General features: G+C 48.0%; 1 protein-coding gene across 4 annotated transcripts in view; it reads right to left on the bottom strand.

Annotated features, from left to right (window-relative positions):
* LOC125555452 (alpha/beta-Hydrolases superfamily protein) overlaps positions 1-10,044 on the bottom strand; it is a 47,049-nt gene extending 37,005 nt beyond the window's left edge. For 2 of the 4 annotated variants that reach the window (XM_048718407.2, XM_048718412.2), the window contains exon 1: positions 9,826-10,044. In XM_048718407.2, the coding sequence (XP_048574364.1) occupies positions 9,826-9,906 (81 nt within the window). In that variant the 5' untranslated portion in view covers positions 9,907-10,044. The remainder of the gene's footprint in view (positions 1-9,825) is intronic. The other 2 variants (XM_048718416.2, XM_048718421.2) reach the window with 2 other exon arrangements.
* Positions 10,045-18,587: the final 8,543 nt, after the last annotated feature.

Genomic DNA, 18,587 nt, shown 5'->3' with positions numbered 1-18,587 from the left:
GCTAGCACGAGAACGGCAACGACAACGCCAACATGAAGAGGAAGAACATGCACGTCTACACCAAAATGCACAAGATGCCGAGGCACAACGTTAAGAACAACAACTCCGTGACGCTCAAGCACTTGAGGCACAACGAGCTCTACGCGATTCAAGTCGAGCCATAGCCGACCGAGGCCGACAAGCTTGTGACCATGCCGAAGCACTTCGCGAAGAAGTCCGCGAGAGGATTTATCAAGCTCGCGTGCACCGTCAAGTTCCTCCTCGAGCTCGAGAAGCTCATCCACAAGCTTGCCAAGACCATCAAGTTCATCGAGAGCATGAAGACAATGGGAATCCTCCACGACAAGAGCAACACGAGGTTGACAACCCTCCGCGCCAAGAGCACCACGAGTTGAACAATCATCTACAACATGGGCGTCATCATCCCCGACCCCAACACAATGAAGAGCAACGCTACGGCAAGCTTAAGTTCACCATGCCCAAGTTCAACGGAAGCAACGATCCCGAAGAGTACCTTTCATGGGCATTGAAAGTTGACAAGATTTTCCGTTTGCACAATTATGAAGAAGAGAAGAAGATCGCAATGGCATCCCTTGAGTTCCAAGACTATGTACTCATTTGATGGGAACAAGTCATTGAGCGCCGCGCGGCAAGGGGTGAACCACCCATCACTACTTAGACGCAAATGAAGGATGTCATGAGAGCACGCTTCGTACCTACCTACTACAACCGCGACCTTTTTAAGAAACACCAACAACTGAAGTAAGGAACCAAGAGCGTTTAAGAATACTACAAGGAGATGGAGATTGTAATGATAAGAGTCAATGTCACGGAAGATGATGAGCAAACAATGGCACGCTTCTTGAATGGACTCAATCATCCCATCAAGAAGATCGCCGACTTCCAACCATACACAAATCTCATCGAGCTAGTGCACCAAGCTACCAAAGCGGAACGCCAAGTGCAAGATGATTTCAAGTATGCCAAGTTCTCATCCAAGTCCTATAGCTTCACCAACAACCAAGCTTCAACGACTCCAACACCGACTACAAAGCCTTCTTCTACCAACATCGACAAATCAACTTCCAAGAAAGCTTCGTCAAATACAAGCCATCCTACTACGAGCAACTTCAAGCCGAGAGCTTCATCATCATCAACCCCAACCGATGAGCCCGTCAAGACGAGTTCCTTCAAGTGTTTCACTTGCGGAGGCCGAGGCCACAAGTCCTATGAGTGCACCAACAAGCGAACCATGATTTTCAACGACGATGGCACTTAAGACTCCATGAGTGAAGGCGAAATGGAAGCCCTTGAGCAAGTCGCCATGCACCGCCAAGTGAACAATGAAGAAGGACAAGTCTTTTGCGATGAAGACTCAAGTCCCGCACTTGTTGTCTCCAAAGTCTTGACCCTCCAACATCACCAAGAAGAAGACCAAAGATGCAACATATTCCACACCAAGGCCGGCATTAATGGACGATCCATCAAGCTCATCATCGATGGAGGAAGTTGTCATAATCTCGCAAGTGAAGAACTTTGCTCCAAGCTCCAATTGCCCAAGACGAAGCATCCACATCCATACAAAGTGCAATGGCTTAGTGACTCCGGCACTATCCAAGTCAAGCACCGAGTACAAGTCTCCTTCAAAATCGGCGCCTACGAAGACACCTTGAAGTGCGACGTCGTTCCAATGTCCGTTTGTCATTTTCTCCTTGGACAGCCATGGCAATTCAATAGAGGAGTCGTCCACAATGGGCGTACAAACCACTATAGCTTCAAGATGAAAGGAAAGGAGTTTGTGCTACATCCTATGTCTCCAAGCCAAGTGCTCGCCGACAAGCAAAACACCCATCGTGAAGAGAATAGCGAGAGAGCGAACAACCCAAAAGAGAGAGGAGAGCGCCACAAGCCCAAATTGAACGCCTCCACGATGAGCGACAAGAAAAACTTAGTTCTCTTTGCCACCAAACGTGAGATGAGGGAAGCGTGTAAGAACCCATCGAGTGTCCTACACTATGTCCTATTGTGCAAGGACAAGGCACCACAAACTAACACCTCTCACAATCTACCCTTGGTGTTATTTTCTTTATTGCAGGAATTCCAAGATGTTTTCCCCGATGAGCTACCTCCGGGACTACCTCCACTCTGAGGCATTGAGCACTGCATTGACCTCATCCCCGGAGCACCACTTCCGAACAAAGCTCCGTACCGCGTCAACCCCGAAGAAACCAAAGAAATACAAAGGCAAGTAAAGCATCTCATAGACCATGGACATGTGCGTGAAAGTTTGAGCCCTTGTGCCGTACCGGTCATTCTTCTGCCAAAACGTGACGGTAGCTTTCGCATGTGCTCCGATTGTAGACCTATCAATGCTATCACCGTTCGCTATAGATATCCTATTCCACGCCTAGATGATATGCTAGATGAACTTAGTGGTGCCACTATATTTTTCAAAATTGATCTTAAGAGTGGTTACTATCAAATCCACATACAAGAAAGTGATGAATGGAAAACCGCATTCAAAACCAAGTTTGGTTTGTATGAGTGGTTAGTCATGCCTATGGGTCTCTTGGGAAGCACCGGGCACTTTTATGCGCCTTATGAATCATGTCTTTTGCCCTTACATTGGTATATTTGTCGTGGTTTACTTTGATGACATTCTTGTGTTTAGCACATCTATCAAAGAGCATGTCATCCATGTCCGCACCATTTTGCAAACTCTTAGAAAAGAGCGCCTCTATGCTAATATGGAGAAATGCCTTTTTGGTGTTGATAAGCTCGTTTTCTTGGGTTTTGTTGTTTCTTCTAAGGGTGTTCATGTTGATGAGTCCAAGATCAATGCTATTAAGACTTGGCCGCAACCAACAAACTTGCATCAAGTGCGTAGTTTCCTTGGCCTTGCGGGTTTTTATCGTCGCTTTGTGAAGGATTTTAGCACCATTGCTTCGCCTTTGCATGCTTTGAGCAAGAAGAATGCGCCTTTTGTTTGGGAACCATCCCAAGATACCGCTTTCAATGAGCTGAAGAACTTGCTTACTCATGCTCCCGTGCTTGCCTTACCCAACTTTGATAAACCTTTTGAGATTCATTGCGATGCTAGTGGTAATGGCATAGGGGGTGTGTTAACGCAAGAGAAGCGCCCCATAGCTTACTTTAGTGAGAAACTTTCCGGAGCGCAACTCAATTACCCCATCTATGACAAAGAGCTATATGCTTTAGTCCGTGTTTTGCGTGAATGGGAACATTACCTTCGTCCCCATGAGTTTATCATTCATACCGATCATGAGACGCTCAAGTATCTTAAGGGTCAAACCAAGTTGAACAAGCGTCATGCTAAATGGAGTGAATTTATTGAGTCTTTTCCTTATGTCATTAAGTACATCAAGGGTAAAGAGTGAATTTATTGAGTCTTTTCCTTATATCATTAAGTACATCAAGGGTAAAGAAAACATCGTAGCGGATGCTCTTTCCTGCATATGCATGCTTATTACACAACTTGAGTTAGATGTCATTGGCTTCGAGCATATCAAAGACTTGTATGAGCATGATGCAACTTTTGCTACTCCTTATGCCAAGTGTTTGTCGAATACATCTTGGGAACGCTATTACATCAAAGATGGCTATCTTATGAGAGCTAACAAACTTTGCATCCCCAAGTTCTTTCTTCGTTTGTTGCTTTTGCAGGAATCTCATGAAAGAGGCTTGATGGGACATTTCGGACACGACAAGACGTTCGCCACGCTTTCGAAGAACTACTTTTGACCCAAGATGTTTCGGGACATCAATCGTTTCACCAGTTAAGTCCAAAGCTCAATCTCATGGCCTCTATATGCCTCTACCAATTCCATACCAACCATGGAAAGACATTAGCATGGACTTTGTACTTGGTTTGCCTAGGACTCGTAATAGGAAAGATTCCATATTTGTCGATGTGGACCGTTTCTCAAAAATGGCACATTTTATTCCTTGTAACAAGATAGACGATGCTTCACAGGTTGCTAATCTCTTTTGTAGGGAAATATTGCGTCTACATGGTGTGCCAAAGACTATCGTCTCGGACCGCGACGTCAAGTTCTTGAGTTACTTTTGAAAGACCTTATGCGCCAAGCTCGGCATCAAGCTACTATTCTCCACGGCATATCATCCACAAACCAACAGCCAAACGAGGTGACAAACCGTACGCTCTCCACCCTTCTTCGCGTGCTAATCAAGAAGAATATCAAGGAGTGGGAAGAGTGCTTACCCATCGCCGAGTACGCCTACAACCGCGCAAGACATTCGACTACCGGCAAGTCCCCCTTCGAGGTTGTCTACGGCTTCAACCCGTTGTCCTCATTGGACATTCTACCTCTACCACTACACGAGCGCACAAACATGGACACGAGTGCCCGAGTCAACCACCTCAAGAAGATGCATGAAGATACAAGGCACACCACTGAGCTCCAAGTACAACGACTCGCGACCAAGCTCAATGTCAACAAGCATCACATGATATTTAACATTGAAGATCTTGTGTGGCTACACCTTCGCAAGGAACGCTTCCCCAACGAACGCAAGTCCAAGCTTCTACCACGAGCGGATGGACCATTCAAGGTGCTTACACGCTACAACAACAACGCATACAAGATCGACATCCCACGTGACAAATACTCCGTGAGCGACATCTTCAACGTCAAAGATCTCTCCCCGTACCATGGTGATGAGGATTTCGATCCGAGGTCGGATCTTTCCCAAAGGAGGGGAGATGATGCTGAGCATCCCAAGGTCATCCCCATGGACATACCATCATCTCATCAAGTGCCTAGTGGACCCATGACTCGATCACGTGCAAGAGCTCTCAAGACCGAGGTGACATCTCTCCTCTCACAATTCCACTTCGATGACCATAAGACATGGCTACTACCTCAAACGGAGACATTGTGCATACTCAGGTATCAAGGAGTTAGCCATGTAGACGCCAAGGAGCGAGGAGAATCCGAAGAGGAAGATGGACGTGAAGGCGGAGAAGAAAAAGGGCTAAGTCAGCAGAAGCCCGGACGATCCGGACCGCCATTCGGACAATCCGGATAATGTGCCCAGCGACACCCGAGACGTCATCTTGGAGATGGGTCATCCGGACCCAGACCCGGATCATCCGGACACGCCCGGACGTCCAGACCAGGTCCCGGACATCCGGCCCTCCCCCAGCTGCTCCAACACAGCCGGATCATCCGGACGCCGACCCGAATCATCCGGACCCCCAAAGCCCGGATCATCCGGACCAACTCCCGGATCATCCGGCCACCACCTGTGTGCGTGACTTGGGCCGAGGCCCGTGTACCCGTTTCGCCCCCCCCCCCCCACTTACCCTTTCGCCCCTTGGGCCATAAATAGATCTTCTACTCCTCATTTTTAGGGTTAGCAAATGTTTAGCTCATGTTTGTGAGAGAGCTTTGCTCATCCACTTGGTAGTCTTCTCTACGGAGATTCGAGCCTCCACCGGAGAAGATCCCCCAAGCGGATTCAAGACCCCTTTTAGGGAAGAACCCAAGACCTCACGGAGAAGACCGGCTACCCTTGTATCGTCCCTAGTTGTCCGTGGATCGTGTATCTTTCCTTATGTACTCGAGGATCTAGCCCATGTGTGACTTATTCGTGTCGGTTTAGTGATTCCTCTCGTGTTTCTTATTGTGTTTTCTCTCCGTTCTTCCCCGTGTTCTTCGTGATTTCCGCGGGATCCGCTCCTTTCGTGAAAGATCGGGCGATTAGGGTCTCTACCCTACATCAACTTCTTTGTCCATTCTCCAACTCAAAACCCACAATTTCAGACTACTCCGCAACAAAACCAACACTCCCATCGCATGCCTACCACCACATCTACAGCCAAACAACAGCAATCTCAATTACCAGCAACCTTACGTACCTCAAAACTACTATCCAGTAGCACATATTCCTCAAAACACACCGGTATATCACCCACAAGACCCACCCCATCTCTATTGTTACTATCCACAAATTCCTCAGCTACAACATCAATAGCAGCATACCACCAGCCAATCCTCCACCCCCACCCCCTCAACACCATAACCTCCAATTGAGCCCCTTATTTGATCACCCTCTAGAAATTCCCATTTACAATGGAGATGACATAATCACTAGGATCCAGCAATGTGAAAAAAAAATTGGGCTATCAGGCATCCAACAAGATCAGTGAGTAAAATGGTCAGTGCACACATTAGAGAAAGAGCTCAAATATGGTCGGCAGAGGACAATATACAGCTGCACTACTTCAGCTGGCATCAATTCTGCAGCTTGCTATGTGACAGATTTCCTGAAGCAAACTGGTATGATTCAATGGACCACTTCCAACATCTAAAGCAAATCAACAGTACGGATAATTACATTGATCAGTTTGAGAGTTGGATGCAACTAATGACGAGGGACAATCCCTATTTACCTGAATATTTCTTTGTGCTGAGATTTATCAGTGGCCACAAGGATAATGTGAAACGTATGGTCAAATGTCATAAACCTAACGCTGCTCGGTGCATACGAGTCCTCCAGGCAGCTAGAACAAACTCATTTGGCAGCAGTAAAAAGACATGTTCTTGCTGCCACTCAAAAGGGGGCCAGACCAAATCAATTTCAGCAAGGATCAAGGCAAGCACCTGCAAGAGATAACTGACCCAGGGCTCCAAATGACAAAGGTAGAGAACCAAAGAAATGTTGATGTTGTCCTAAGAACTGGTTCTATGAGCACAAATGCAAGGGGCTGCAAAGAACATGAATGCACTCAAAATGCAAGGTCCTTCTGGTGATGAGCAAGAGGAACTGGAACAAGAACAACTTCCAGCACAAGAGCAAGAGCAACAACAAATATCCTGTGCCAGTGATAGAAGAGTTATTAGATGAACTACAAGGGGCAGGCCATTATATTAACCAAATTGGACCTCAGATCCTGGTACCATCCAATAAGAATGCATCCAGATGATGTCCACAAAACTGCATTCAGAACATATCTAGGGCATTATGAGTATCTTGTAATGCCTTTTGGGCTTACAAATGCACCAGCAACATTCCAAGCCATTATGAACAACATTTTCTCAAAGATACTCAAGGAACATGTACTGGTGTTCTTTGATGACATACGGGTCTACAGCAAAAGCATAAAACAGCGTGCAACTCATCCACACTAAGTTTTGGAAATATTTTGAGAAAGAACAAACTGGTTGTGAAGAAAATAAAGCGTGTTTTTGCACAACCTGTTGTTGAATATTTGGGACACGTCATTTCCTCTAAGGCGGTAGCTATTGATCCTTCAAAGATAGCTGCAATCATTGCTTGGAAACAACCAACAACCCTCAGTAAACTCAAGTTTCTTGGGGATGACTAGCTACTGCAAAAGGTTCATCAGAAATTACAGTTACATCCGCAAGCCTCTCCATGACATGCCAAAAAAAGAGGCTTTTCAGTAGGAGCAGAGCAAACTGCTGCATTTGGATTAGTGAAGACAACAACGACTACTGCACCTGTCTTGGCATTACCTGATTTTTCTCTGCCTTTCACACTACAAGTTGATGCAAGTGGTACTTCTATAGGAGTTGTTCTCATGCAAAAGGGACATCCTGCCTATGTCGGTAAGAGTTTAGGTCTAAATGCAACTGCACAGTCAACATATGAAAATAGGCCATTGCAATTTTGGAAGGGTTGAAAAAGTGGAGACATTACTTCACTGGCAACAAACTGATCATCAAATCAGACCATAGAAGTCTCAAGTTCATGTTCAGTCAGAGATAACTAAAGGCAATACAACACAAACTCATGCTCAAGCTCTTAGGGTATGATTATGCTATTAAGTACAAAAAACGAGTAGAAAACAAGGTAGCTATCCAAGAAAGACCAAGAAAATGAAGTGATTGTTGTAATGAAATCTCAATGGTAATCTCGGCTTGAGTGAAAGAAGTGGAACAATCATACAAAACTGACGACAAGTGCTTGAAATTACTACAGGAACTGGTTGTAGCTCCCTCAAGCAAACCAAAATATTCATCTGAAGTTGGTATCCTCAGATAAATAATTTATGTGGGCAACTCCAACAACCTCGGGAAACAAATCCTCACTTCTTCCCATTCTTCCATCATTGGAGGGTATTCTATTCTCGCAGAAGAGTGACATGCCACAGAATTAAGAAGCTCTTGTATTGGCATGGGTTAGAAGGAGAAATTGAGCAGTTCCTTGCTTAGTGTCCAAATTGTCAGGTTACTAGAGGAGAAACAATTAATTACCCTGGTTCGCTCAACCCACTCAGAATTCCTAGAGGCATGATCCCAAATATCCATGGATTTTATAGAGGGATTGCCTAATCCAAGGGCAAAGATTTCATTCTAGTGGTGGTTGGTCAACTGACAATGTATGCACACTTCCTGCCTTTGGTTCATGCATTCACTGTGCAAACTGTGGCAAAAACTTTTAATGGATAATATCCATAAGCTACATGGTCTGCCTCAGGTGATCGTATCTGATCAAGATAGGATGGATTTCTTCACATCTCTAAATGTAGAACTGAAATTGACCACCACTCATCGCCTAGAAACTGACGGACAGCCTGAACCTGAACGTGTAAATCAATGTCTCGAAAGCTACCTCGGTAGCATGACATTTCACGAACCCAAGTGTTGGTGTAATCTGCTGCCAGCAGCAGAATGGTGGCACAACACATCATACCACATATCTTTGAAAACTTCTCCCTTGAAGGCTCTGTATGGGTATCAGACACCTCAGATTGCTGAAATGGCAATTCCTTGCACTGTCAGTGACAAAGCCAGAGCTGCACTAATTGACACAGGAGCTACAATGGCAAAACTGCAGGAAAATCGGGATCATGCTTAGGCCAGAATCAACAAATTCGCATACCTGAAGCAGACAGAACGTTCAACATGGGAGAGATGGTATACCTTAAACTTCAAGCATACAGAATTACTGCATTTGGTCTCCGTTCCACCTTGACGGTGCAGTCCAAATACTACGGCCCCTTTCACATCCTTCAGAAAGTGGGTGAGATGTCTTATAAATTGCAACATCTGGAGAGCACTCAAATCCACCAACTGTTTCATGTCAGTCATCTCAAGTAGCACTTGGGCCCCAATGCACTCCCAAACCCTCAACTGCCTATGATTAGCTCTTCCGGCTATCCTTCACAAAAATGCTGCAATGATGTAATGGCTTGTGCATACCTGGGAGGATGCGCATTCATTCAAAAGGTAATTCCTACATTTTAGCCTTGAAATCTAATCTCAGGAGGTGCAGTGTCAGGACCCAAATATCCTAGTCTGAACATTTCAACAGTCAGTCTATTCTCCAGAAGAGTAACAAAGGAACGGGCAAACATTATGTTCCTCGGACGGTCCAGATCCCTCAAATGCAACAGCAGAGAACAATTCCGACAAATTACCTTTCCTGTTCAGTTTCATCTCGGCTTTGTAATAATTACACTCCAGTTTAAACTCTAAGTGAGCTACTATTGATTCACCGCACGAGTAGTATATACACTCGGAGCTGGATATGAGAGGGATAAACAGAAAAACCCTAAATTACTTGCCTTCACATTTCCGCAACTAGAACTCTAGCGCAGCTATCTCTCTTGATCGATTTTCCTCTCTTCTTCCGTCAGGATTTTCCCAAAATTCCCCTACCTATCCACTTCGATCCTGAGAACTATCCACGACCTCAGAACAAAACGGAACCCACTACACGGCCCGTGCTCGAGACCACGGCACCACGCTAAAGTCAGTGCCCGCGTTGGTTGACGGCGAGGCCGGGGAGGGGTTCGGAAAGGCCGGAGCTTACAGAGATCTTGTGGAGCGGGACGACGGACTTGAAGTAGACGTAGTCCCCGGGGGCCGCCGCGCCGCCGCCTAGTCCCGTCATCTCCCTCTCTCACAGCCTCCGACCAGAGCGGCAGCGATACCGGGGACGGCAAATCGGAGAGGCAGAGGGGAAGAGCAAATCGCATCCAGTGGGCTGGCTTTACGAGTATTCCAGTGGGCACGGGCCTACGCACGTGCGGAGACCACATCAGACTGTCCCCTCTCTTTGAGGAGCCATGAATTTTTATTTCCTAAAATCTAAAAAGTGTGTACATACTACTCCCTCCCTCCGTTCCTAAATATTTGTCTTTCTAGACATTTCAAATGACTACTACATACGGATGTATGTAAACATATTTAGAGTGTAGATTCACTTATTTTGCTTCGTATGTAGTCACTTATTGAAATGCCTAGAAAGACAAGTATTTAGGAACATAGGGAGTATTTGAGAAGAATGAGCGGCTCGCTCCTGACTGTTGGATGTCACCCGTATCATCACACGTGTGTGGCGCTCGCCTCTATGCGACAAGACCCACTGCGGCCTGAACGACCAACCCACTCCCGATTATCCCCCAACCTAGCTAGCCGCCACTCCCTTACCCTTCTTGTGTGTGTGCGACCATGGCAGTCGCCGGCGCACCCTCTGCCTAGCCGTTCCTGCCGCCGGTACTCCGCATCTTCCGCTGCTGTAGATCACCCCATAGGTCACCCCGGTCAAGGTCGGTCACACTGCCGCCCCTGGTCGAATGACCCGCCGCCCCAAGTCGATCAGAACATCGCGGCGCACAATAGGCTGTTGTGCTGGTGCATCAGTGTGACGCCCTCGATTCAATCGTACACTAAACATACACGTAAACGTGTACGATCAAGATCAGGGACTCACGGGAAGATATCACAACACAACTCTAGACATAAATTAGAGTCATACAAACTCATATTACAAGCCAAAGGGCTCAAATATATAAGCTCGAAACAAACGAGTCAGCGAAAGCAACAATATATGAGTACAGACATAAGTTAAACAAATTTGCCTTAAAAAGGCTAGCACAAAAGTAGCATCGACCGAAAAGGCAAGGCCTCCTGCCTGGGAGCCCCCTAACTACTCATGGTCGTCAACGGTCTCCGCGTAGTAGTAGGCACTCTCAGGGTAGTAGTAGTCGGCGGCGGCGGTAGCATCTGGCTCCTGGGGTCCGTCATCTGATCGCAACAATCGGGTATAGGGGAAAAGAGGTAGCAAAGCAACCGTAAGTACTTATCCAAAGTACTCACAAAACTTACATCAGATCTAAACTAAGTATGCATTTGTATCAAATGAATGGATTGTATCTGTGGACTCAACTGTAGAATGCCAGAAGAGAAAGGGAAAAGCCTAGCCTATCGAAGACTAACATCTTCAAGCATCTTGCAACATCAGAAGAGATAGTTGTAAGTGTGTTCTAACATCGCCCAGAGATCACTTCTTTGACTCCCTGCGAGAAAGCAATACCGGAGCCATCAATTCTATTTCATGCCTCAGGATCCAGTTCTAGTTGTATTGATCAGGATACAACTCTGAGCGTCTGTTACCGTGGACATGGCTATTCGAACAGATAATACTTCCCTGTAGGAGTGCACAAACTTACCCAACACACTCGATCAACTCCGGCCGGACACACCATCAGGTCATGACTGGCCTCGGCCGATCAACACACCGCAGCCCTACCTAGGCTCAACAGAGAGACCAGCACGCCAGTCTACATCCTAAGCGCAGGGGGCTTGGGCCCATCGCCCTTTGCACTCCTACACATTGGGTGGATGGGCGGGATCAGTCCTGGCAATGTCCTTATACAAGGCAGGTGCTTACGCGGGCCACCCGGGCGCGTATCGTTCAGTCGCTGACGTCCGAAGAGCTTTCGGCTGGTACATACGATGCGGAGTGCCCATACTTATTCATGTGTGGTGGTCAGTGCGAAAAGGCCAGAGGCCTACTCGGATCACATATACAAATCGTTAATGTCTTGGGAGCGCACGGTAATGATCAATGATCCATGATATGTGGTCCCGTCGCCCCGTCTCACGGACTTACAACAAGGGCTGAGAATGCCCGGCCATGCCGCGTAGAAAACTTGTGGATACCCTCTAGGTCAACCCGACTTCACACCACTCGTCACATTTCTCTCGCAGGTACCCCGCGAGGCTGACCTGACTCCATCATGGTTCTGTGGTAAAGTCATAGTAACCGTGTGTCCAAAACAGCAAGGGGGGACCCGAGGAATCACCCTCGATGAATTCCCGCTCGATGTAACCGTCGAGATGGACTTGGAGGAATCACCCTCGATGGTTCACACTTGAGGGGCTACACGACAGAGTCATATCGGGAGTGGTGAAGGAGGAATCATCCTCGAAGACCACGACTGATTAGCTACACTACAAAGATCTCATCAGTAGTGCTATACGAGGCAGAACCCTCAGCACTCGATAGTAGCTCTGCCGAGTTGTACAACTAAGGGGGTATGATGTGATGTGTCGGGCTCTGGACGTGGATCATGTTGATTGAGTCATCGGTCATCGAGCAGGGGCAACTGGGACAGGGTGAGGGGTCACTGGTGGATCACTAACCAACCTATACTAAGCAGTTTAGGATAAATAGGTAAGGTAACAATTGCAAGTTACAAAATCAAGCTATGCATCAGAATAGGGTCATACAAAAGCAGTAGTAGTTCTAATGCAAGCATGAGAGGGAAAGAAATGGGCTATATCAGAATGATAAAGAGGGTTTGCTTTCCTGATTGCTCAGCAGATGGAAGGAATCTTCGGAAGCGTAGTTGTCGGTGTCAAAACCGGCGGATCTCGGGTAGGGGGTCCCGAACTGTGCGTTTAGGCGGATGGTAACATGAGACGAGGGACACAATGTTTTACCCAGGTTCGGGCCCTCTTGATGGAGGTAAAACCCTACGTCCTGCTTGATTAATATTGATGATATGGGTAGTACAAGAGTAGATCTACCACAAGATCAGAGAGGCTAAACCCTAGAAGCTAGCCTATGGTATGATTGTTCTTCGTCCTACGAACTAAAACCCTCCGGTTTATATAGACACCGGAGAGGGCTAGGGTTACACAGAGTCGGTTACAATGGTAGGAGATCTACATATCCGTATCGCCAAGCTTGCCTTCCACGCCAAGGAAAGTCCCTTTCGGACACGGGATGAAGTCTTCAATCTTGTATCTTCATGGTCCAGGAGTCCAGCCGAAGGTATAGTCCGGCTATTCGGACACCCCCTAATCCAGCACTCCCTCAGTAGCCCCTGAACCAGGCTTCAATGACGACGAGTCCGGCGCGCAGATTGTCTTCGGCATTGCAAGGCGGGTTCCTCCTCCAAGTACTTCATAGAAGATTTTGAACACAAAGGTAGTGTCCGGCTCTGCAAAATAAGTTTCCACATATTGCCATAGAAAGAATAATATTTACACAAATCTAATCTGCTGACGTATTCCGTAGCGTGACATCACACCACGGCCAAGTCTTTATTCGAATCGTTTTACTGTCCCACCTCAGCGCGTTTAGCGAGGCAGTTTCCTTGGCACGTCTTGTCAAAGCAGAGATCGTGTTCCCTTATTCCGGGATTCTCATCAACACGGGCGTGGGTAACCCAACCGCGCCATTGATTACGGCGCTTGGGAGATAAGCGAGTTTTACCAGGCTGGTGGGGACGCATAGTCGCGTCCACCCATATAAGGGGATAAGGATCCACCTTTTCATCCACGCCTTCTTCCTCCTTTGCCTATCCATTTCCGTGCACTCGAGCTCCAGCGCCCAAGTCCGCACACCCCACCTCAACCTTCTCCAGCCATGTCCGGAGTGGGAGGCAAGTGGATGGTCTCCTCCGTTACGGAGGGACACATCAAAAAAACTGAGGAAGGCCGGATACTTGTCTAACGACATTGCGCACCGGCTTCCCGAAGAGGGGCAAATCGTCCCCACCCCTAGGCCCCATGTATAACGCCCTCGATGCGGCTATATCTCCCACGTGTCGAAGCACGACTTAGAGGCATAACCGCATTGAAAGCAATGTCGCAAGTGAGGTAATCTTCACACAACCCATGTAATACCATAAGGGGAAAGAGATACATAGTTGGCTTACAATCGCCACTTCACACAATTACACGAATAAAGCATTACATCATCCAGATACAATCAAGGTCCGACTACGGAACCCAAAATAAAAGAAGAACCCCAAATGCGACACGGTCCCCGATCGACCCCAACTGGGCTCCACTACTGATCAACTAGAACGAAACAACACAAAGGATAAGATCTTCAACGAGCTCCTCCTGAGCTTGGTTGCGTCATCTGCACGGACTCATCGGCACCTGCAAGCTGGTTATGGAAGTATCTGTGAGTCACGGGGACTCAGCAATCTCGCACCCTCGCGATCAAGATATTTAAGCTTATGGGTAAGGTGAAGGTATGAGGTGGAGCTGCAGCAAGTGACTAGCATATATGGTGGCTAACATACGCAAATGAGAGCGAGAAGAGAAGGCAAAGCACGTTCGAGGAAGTATGATCAAGAAGTGATCCTAAACAACCTACGTCGAACATAACTCCAACACCGTGTTCACTTCCCGGACTCCGCCAGAAAGAGACCATCACGGTAACACACGCTGTTGATTCATTTTAATTAAGGTCAACTTCAGGTTTTCTACAACCGGACGTTAACAAATTCCCATCTGCCCATAACCGCGGGCACGGCTTTCAAAAGTTCAAATCCCTGCAGGGGTGTCCCAACTTAGCCCATCACAAGCTCTCACGGTCAACGAAGGAATAGACCTCCTCCCGAGACATTCCGATCAGACTCGGTATCCCGGTTCTACAAGACACTTCGATAGGGTAAAACTAAACCAGCAACACCGCCCGAATGTGCCGACAAATCCCGATAGGGGCTGCACATATCTCTTTCTCAGGGCACACCGGATTGTCTAAACTTCTGGTAGGCCAGCCCAGAGTTGCCCCTGGTGGCCACCGGCGGCTGACAAGTTGGACCAACACTTAGAGGAGCACTGACCCGGGGGTTTAAAATAATGATGACCCTTGGGGGCGCGACCCCCAAGGGAAAAGAAAAAGGCTGGGTGGCGAATGGTAAAACCAATGTTGGGCATTGCTGGAAGAGTTTTACTCAAGGCGAACTGTCAAGGGGTTCCCATTATAGCCCAACCGCGTAAGGGACGCAAAATCCGGGAACATAACACCGATATGACGGAAACTAGGGCGGCAAGAGTGGAACAAAACACCAGGCATAAGGCCGAGCCTTCCATCCTTTACCGAGTATATAGATGCATTAATTAAATAAGATATATTGTGATATCCTAACAAGTGAATAATGTTCCAACAAGGAACGATCTCCAATCTTCACCTGCAACTAGCAACGCTATAAGAGGGGCTGAGCAAAGCGGTAACATAGCCAATCAACGGTTTGCTAGGACAAGGTGGGTTGGAGGCTTGGTTTAACAATATGGGAGGCATGATAAGCAAGTGGTAGGTATCGCAACATAGGCATAGCAAAAGAGCGAGCAACTAGCAAGCAAAGATAGAAGTGATTTAGAGGGTATGGTCATCTTGCCTGAGATCCCGCAAGGAAGAAGAACGAGTCCATGAAGAAGACAAACGGATGTAGTTGAACGGGTCCTCACAAAAGCGACGTTATCGAAACCAACCCGAAGAAGTAAACACCGGAAAGAAGCACACAACATAGTAAAAAAACCACACATGAACATGATATGATATGCGGGATGCGGTATGCGATGCATATGCATGATTTGCCAAGGAACGAAAGAACCTGGCCTCAACTTGGAAAACCAAGTGTGCCACTGGAAAGGTGAGAAGAAATCGCTTGAAAACGATATAAAGATCACCGGAATCAGAGTTACGGTTTGGAAATGGCAAGCGATTCAAATATGGCACCGGTCTGCGATTTACAACAAGTAGCCAACTAAATGCAACAAGATGAACATGCTACAACACTCAAACATGGCAACAAAATACATGGCAGAAATCCATACATGATGCTTAACAAAAGACTAGCACCGAGCTACGGCCAATTCATCCATTAACAGGTTCAAACAAGCATGGCAAAAATGCATATGGTAAACAGATTTCAGACTTAGTGAAATTAACACTTGTCTGGAATTTCAGATCAGGTAGCACACTTTGGAGCAACAAAACTACATGCTACAGGATCTGAACATGGCAAAGTAAAGCATGGAATGGAGCTACTCAAAGAGCTTAACAAAAGTCCCTTAGTGACCTTGAGCCAAAAGGGATCAGAAAAAACAATTGCAAGCATGTGAACATGGCAAAAACATAATCAGTTCACAGACTTAGTGAAAACTGGAGCATGCTGAAAACAGATATCAAGTAGGCATGTTTACGAGCTCGATGCACTCACTACAGAGCAAGGCATGACAATCTAAGCATACACCCATCAAGAGTACACATTATACAAGCTAGACATGGCAAGAACAATACCATAGCATGCATGGATCAAATACAACATCCTCAGCAAAATCGCTAACAAGTAGACAATCTGCCCAGATTCACGAAATAGCAAAAGTAGAGCTCGATTGACTCAAGCTAGGGTGCTCCATAATTGCAAACAAAGACATGGATGGATAGAGCACTACAAGATTAACAAAACATCCTTACTGATCATTCTCAAAAGAGGCACGGATCACTAGAAAACAACATGAACATATGACATAATGAGATAAACAGCTCAAGGACCTAGTGGAAATGCTAAGTCCCTGAAATCAGCATTAACGAATGCTCCACTTTGCAAGCTTGTGCTAGTCACCACACACATCACAAAAATACATGGGTTGCACCTCTGGAAAGATGGCAAAGCATATAACAAAACACATGTAGAGCTCAAGGGCATATCATGCACACAATAATCATGGCAAAAATGACAAATAACTAAATGGAGCAGCAGATCTGACAATTATCTCAAGTGGCACTCTTCTAACAGCATTTCGGGCATCAAGATGAGCTCAAATGAAAATGATGCAATGAGATGAAATGATGCTCTCTCTAAGACGAACATTTTGATATGCTATATGTGCAAAACGGATCTACGGATGCGGAGTTACGATATGATGAACATGAGCATATGAATCTGGGAATTTCGGGGAGTTAGTGAAATTATACCTCCGCGAAAGTCAACGCGGGACGGAGGGATCCGGGACGGAGTGGTGCAGATCTGAGACGGGATGTGTTTGGATGAGATCCCGGTGGATCTCGTCTCGATCCACCGGATCTCGCCGGAGGGGATGACCGGAGACGACGTGGCGGCGGAGGCGGCCGGAGTTGGGAGGTGAGGTCGGGCCGCTCGCTGGAGTCCCCGGGCGAGGTGTGATGCGGGCAGCCGGGTGCGGCGGCGAGGCAAGGCGCGCGGCGGCGTCCAGGGGCGAGCGGGGCGCTGCGATGGAGTCGCGTGGTGGAGGCGGCGGTCGGCGGCGAGCGCAGCGGCGAGGAGGCGGTGGCCGGCGAGCGCAGCGGCGAGCAGCGGCATCGGGCTCGCTCAGGCGCGGGATCCGGCTGGGAGCGGGCCTCCAGGCGGCAGGGCGGCGTGGTCGGCTCGGTCGGCTCCGGCGAGCTGCTGGCCGGCGGCGGCCGGAGACGAAGCCGGCGCGGAACTCCGGCAACGCGGGGGCGGCGGCGGAGGCACGGGCCTCCTCGGGCCCGGCGCGGCCCGGGGCGAGTCCGATTCGGGCCTCACGGGCCGGCGGCAAAGTGGGGCGGCGCGGGCGCTGACGTGGCGCAATCTGGTTGGACGAGGGGCAGAGGCGGACATGTCCGGCGGCGGAGTGGACATGTCCGGCGCGCGGAGGAGGAAGATCTAGGGTTCATCCGCGAATTTCGAGAGGGGAGCACATATTTATAGGTAGAGGGAGCTAGGAGAGTCCAAATGAGGTGCGGTTTTCGGCCACGCGATCGTGATCGAACGACCGAGATGATGGAAGAGGTTTAGGTGGGTTTTGGGCCATTTTGGAGGGGTGTTGGGCTGCAACACACACGAGGCCTTTTCGGTCCCTCGGTTAACCGTTGGAGCATCAAACGAAGTCCAAATGGTACGAAACTTGACAGGCGGTCTACCGGTAGTAAACCAAGGCCGCTTGGAAAGTCTCGGTCCAATCTGAAAATGTTTAATCCCCACATGCGAGAGAAAGGTAGAAATGACCACCGGAGGAGAACGGAGCGCCGGAATGCAAAACGGACAATGGGGAAAATGCCCGGATGCATGAGACGAACATGTATGCAAATGAAATGCACATGATGACATGATATGAAATGCATGACACGCAAGCAATGACACGGCAACAACAACGAATAACTGGAGGACACCTGGCACATCGGTCTCGGGGCGTTACACCATGAGAGGGTGGTGTTCCTCCCCCATTTCCTCCGCGGACTGGGCTTCCCTCTCCACCCATTTGTCCGGGGGCTCATGTTCTACTATGGCCTGGATTTCCACGATCTGGCCCTGAACTTTGTCCTCAACATCTCGGCGTTTATCGTCGTGTGCGAGGCTTTCTTCTGCATCCGCCCCCATTTCGGCCTATGGCTGAAGACTTTCAATGTCATGCCGAAGGTGGTGCGCGGCACCCAGGCGGAGTGCGGAGGCGCCATGGTGGGCAAGATGCCCAACGTCCTATGGCTCTAGGGCTCCTTCGTGGAGTCCCTAAAGGGGTGGCAATCGTGGTGGTTTT

The sequence above is a fragment of the Triticum urartu genome, chromosome 1A (assembly GCF_056163025.1).
Source record: "Triticum urartu cultivar PI428250 chromosome 1A, HENAU_Tu73, whole genome shotgun sequence".
NCBI lineage: Eukaryota > Viridiplantae > Streptophyta > Magnoliopsida > Poales > Poaceae > Triticum > Triticum urartu.
The sequence above is the reverse complement of the archived record's forward strand: the minus strand, read 5'-3'. Positions and strand labels throughout refer to the sequence as shown.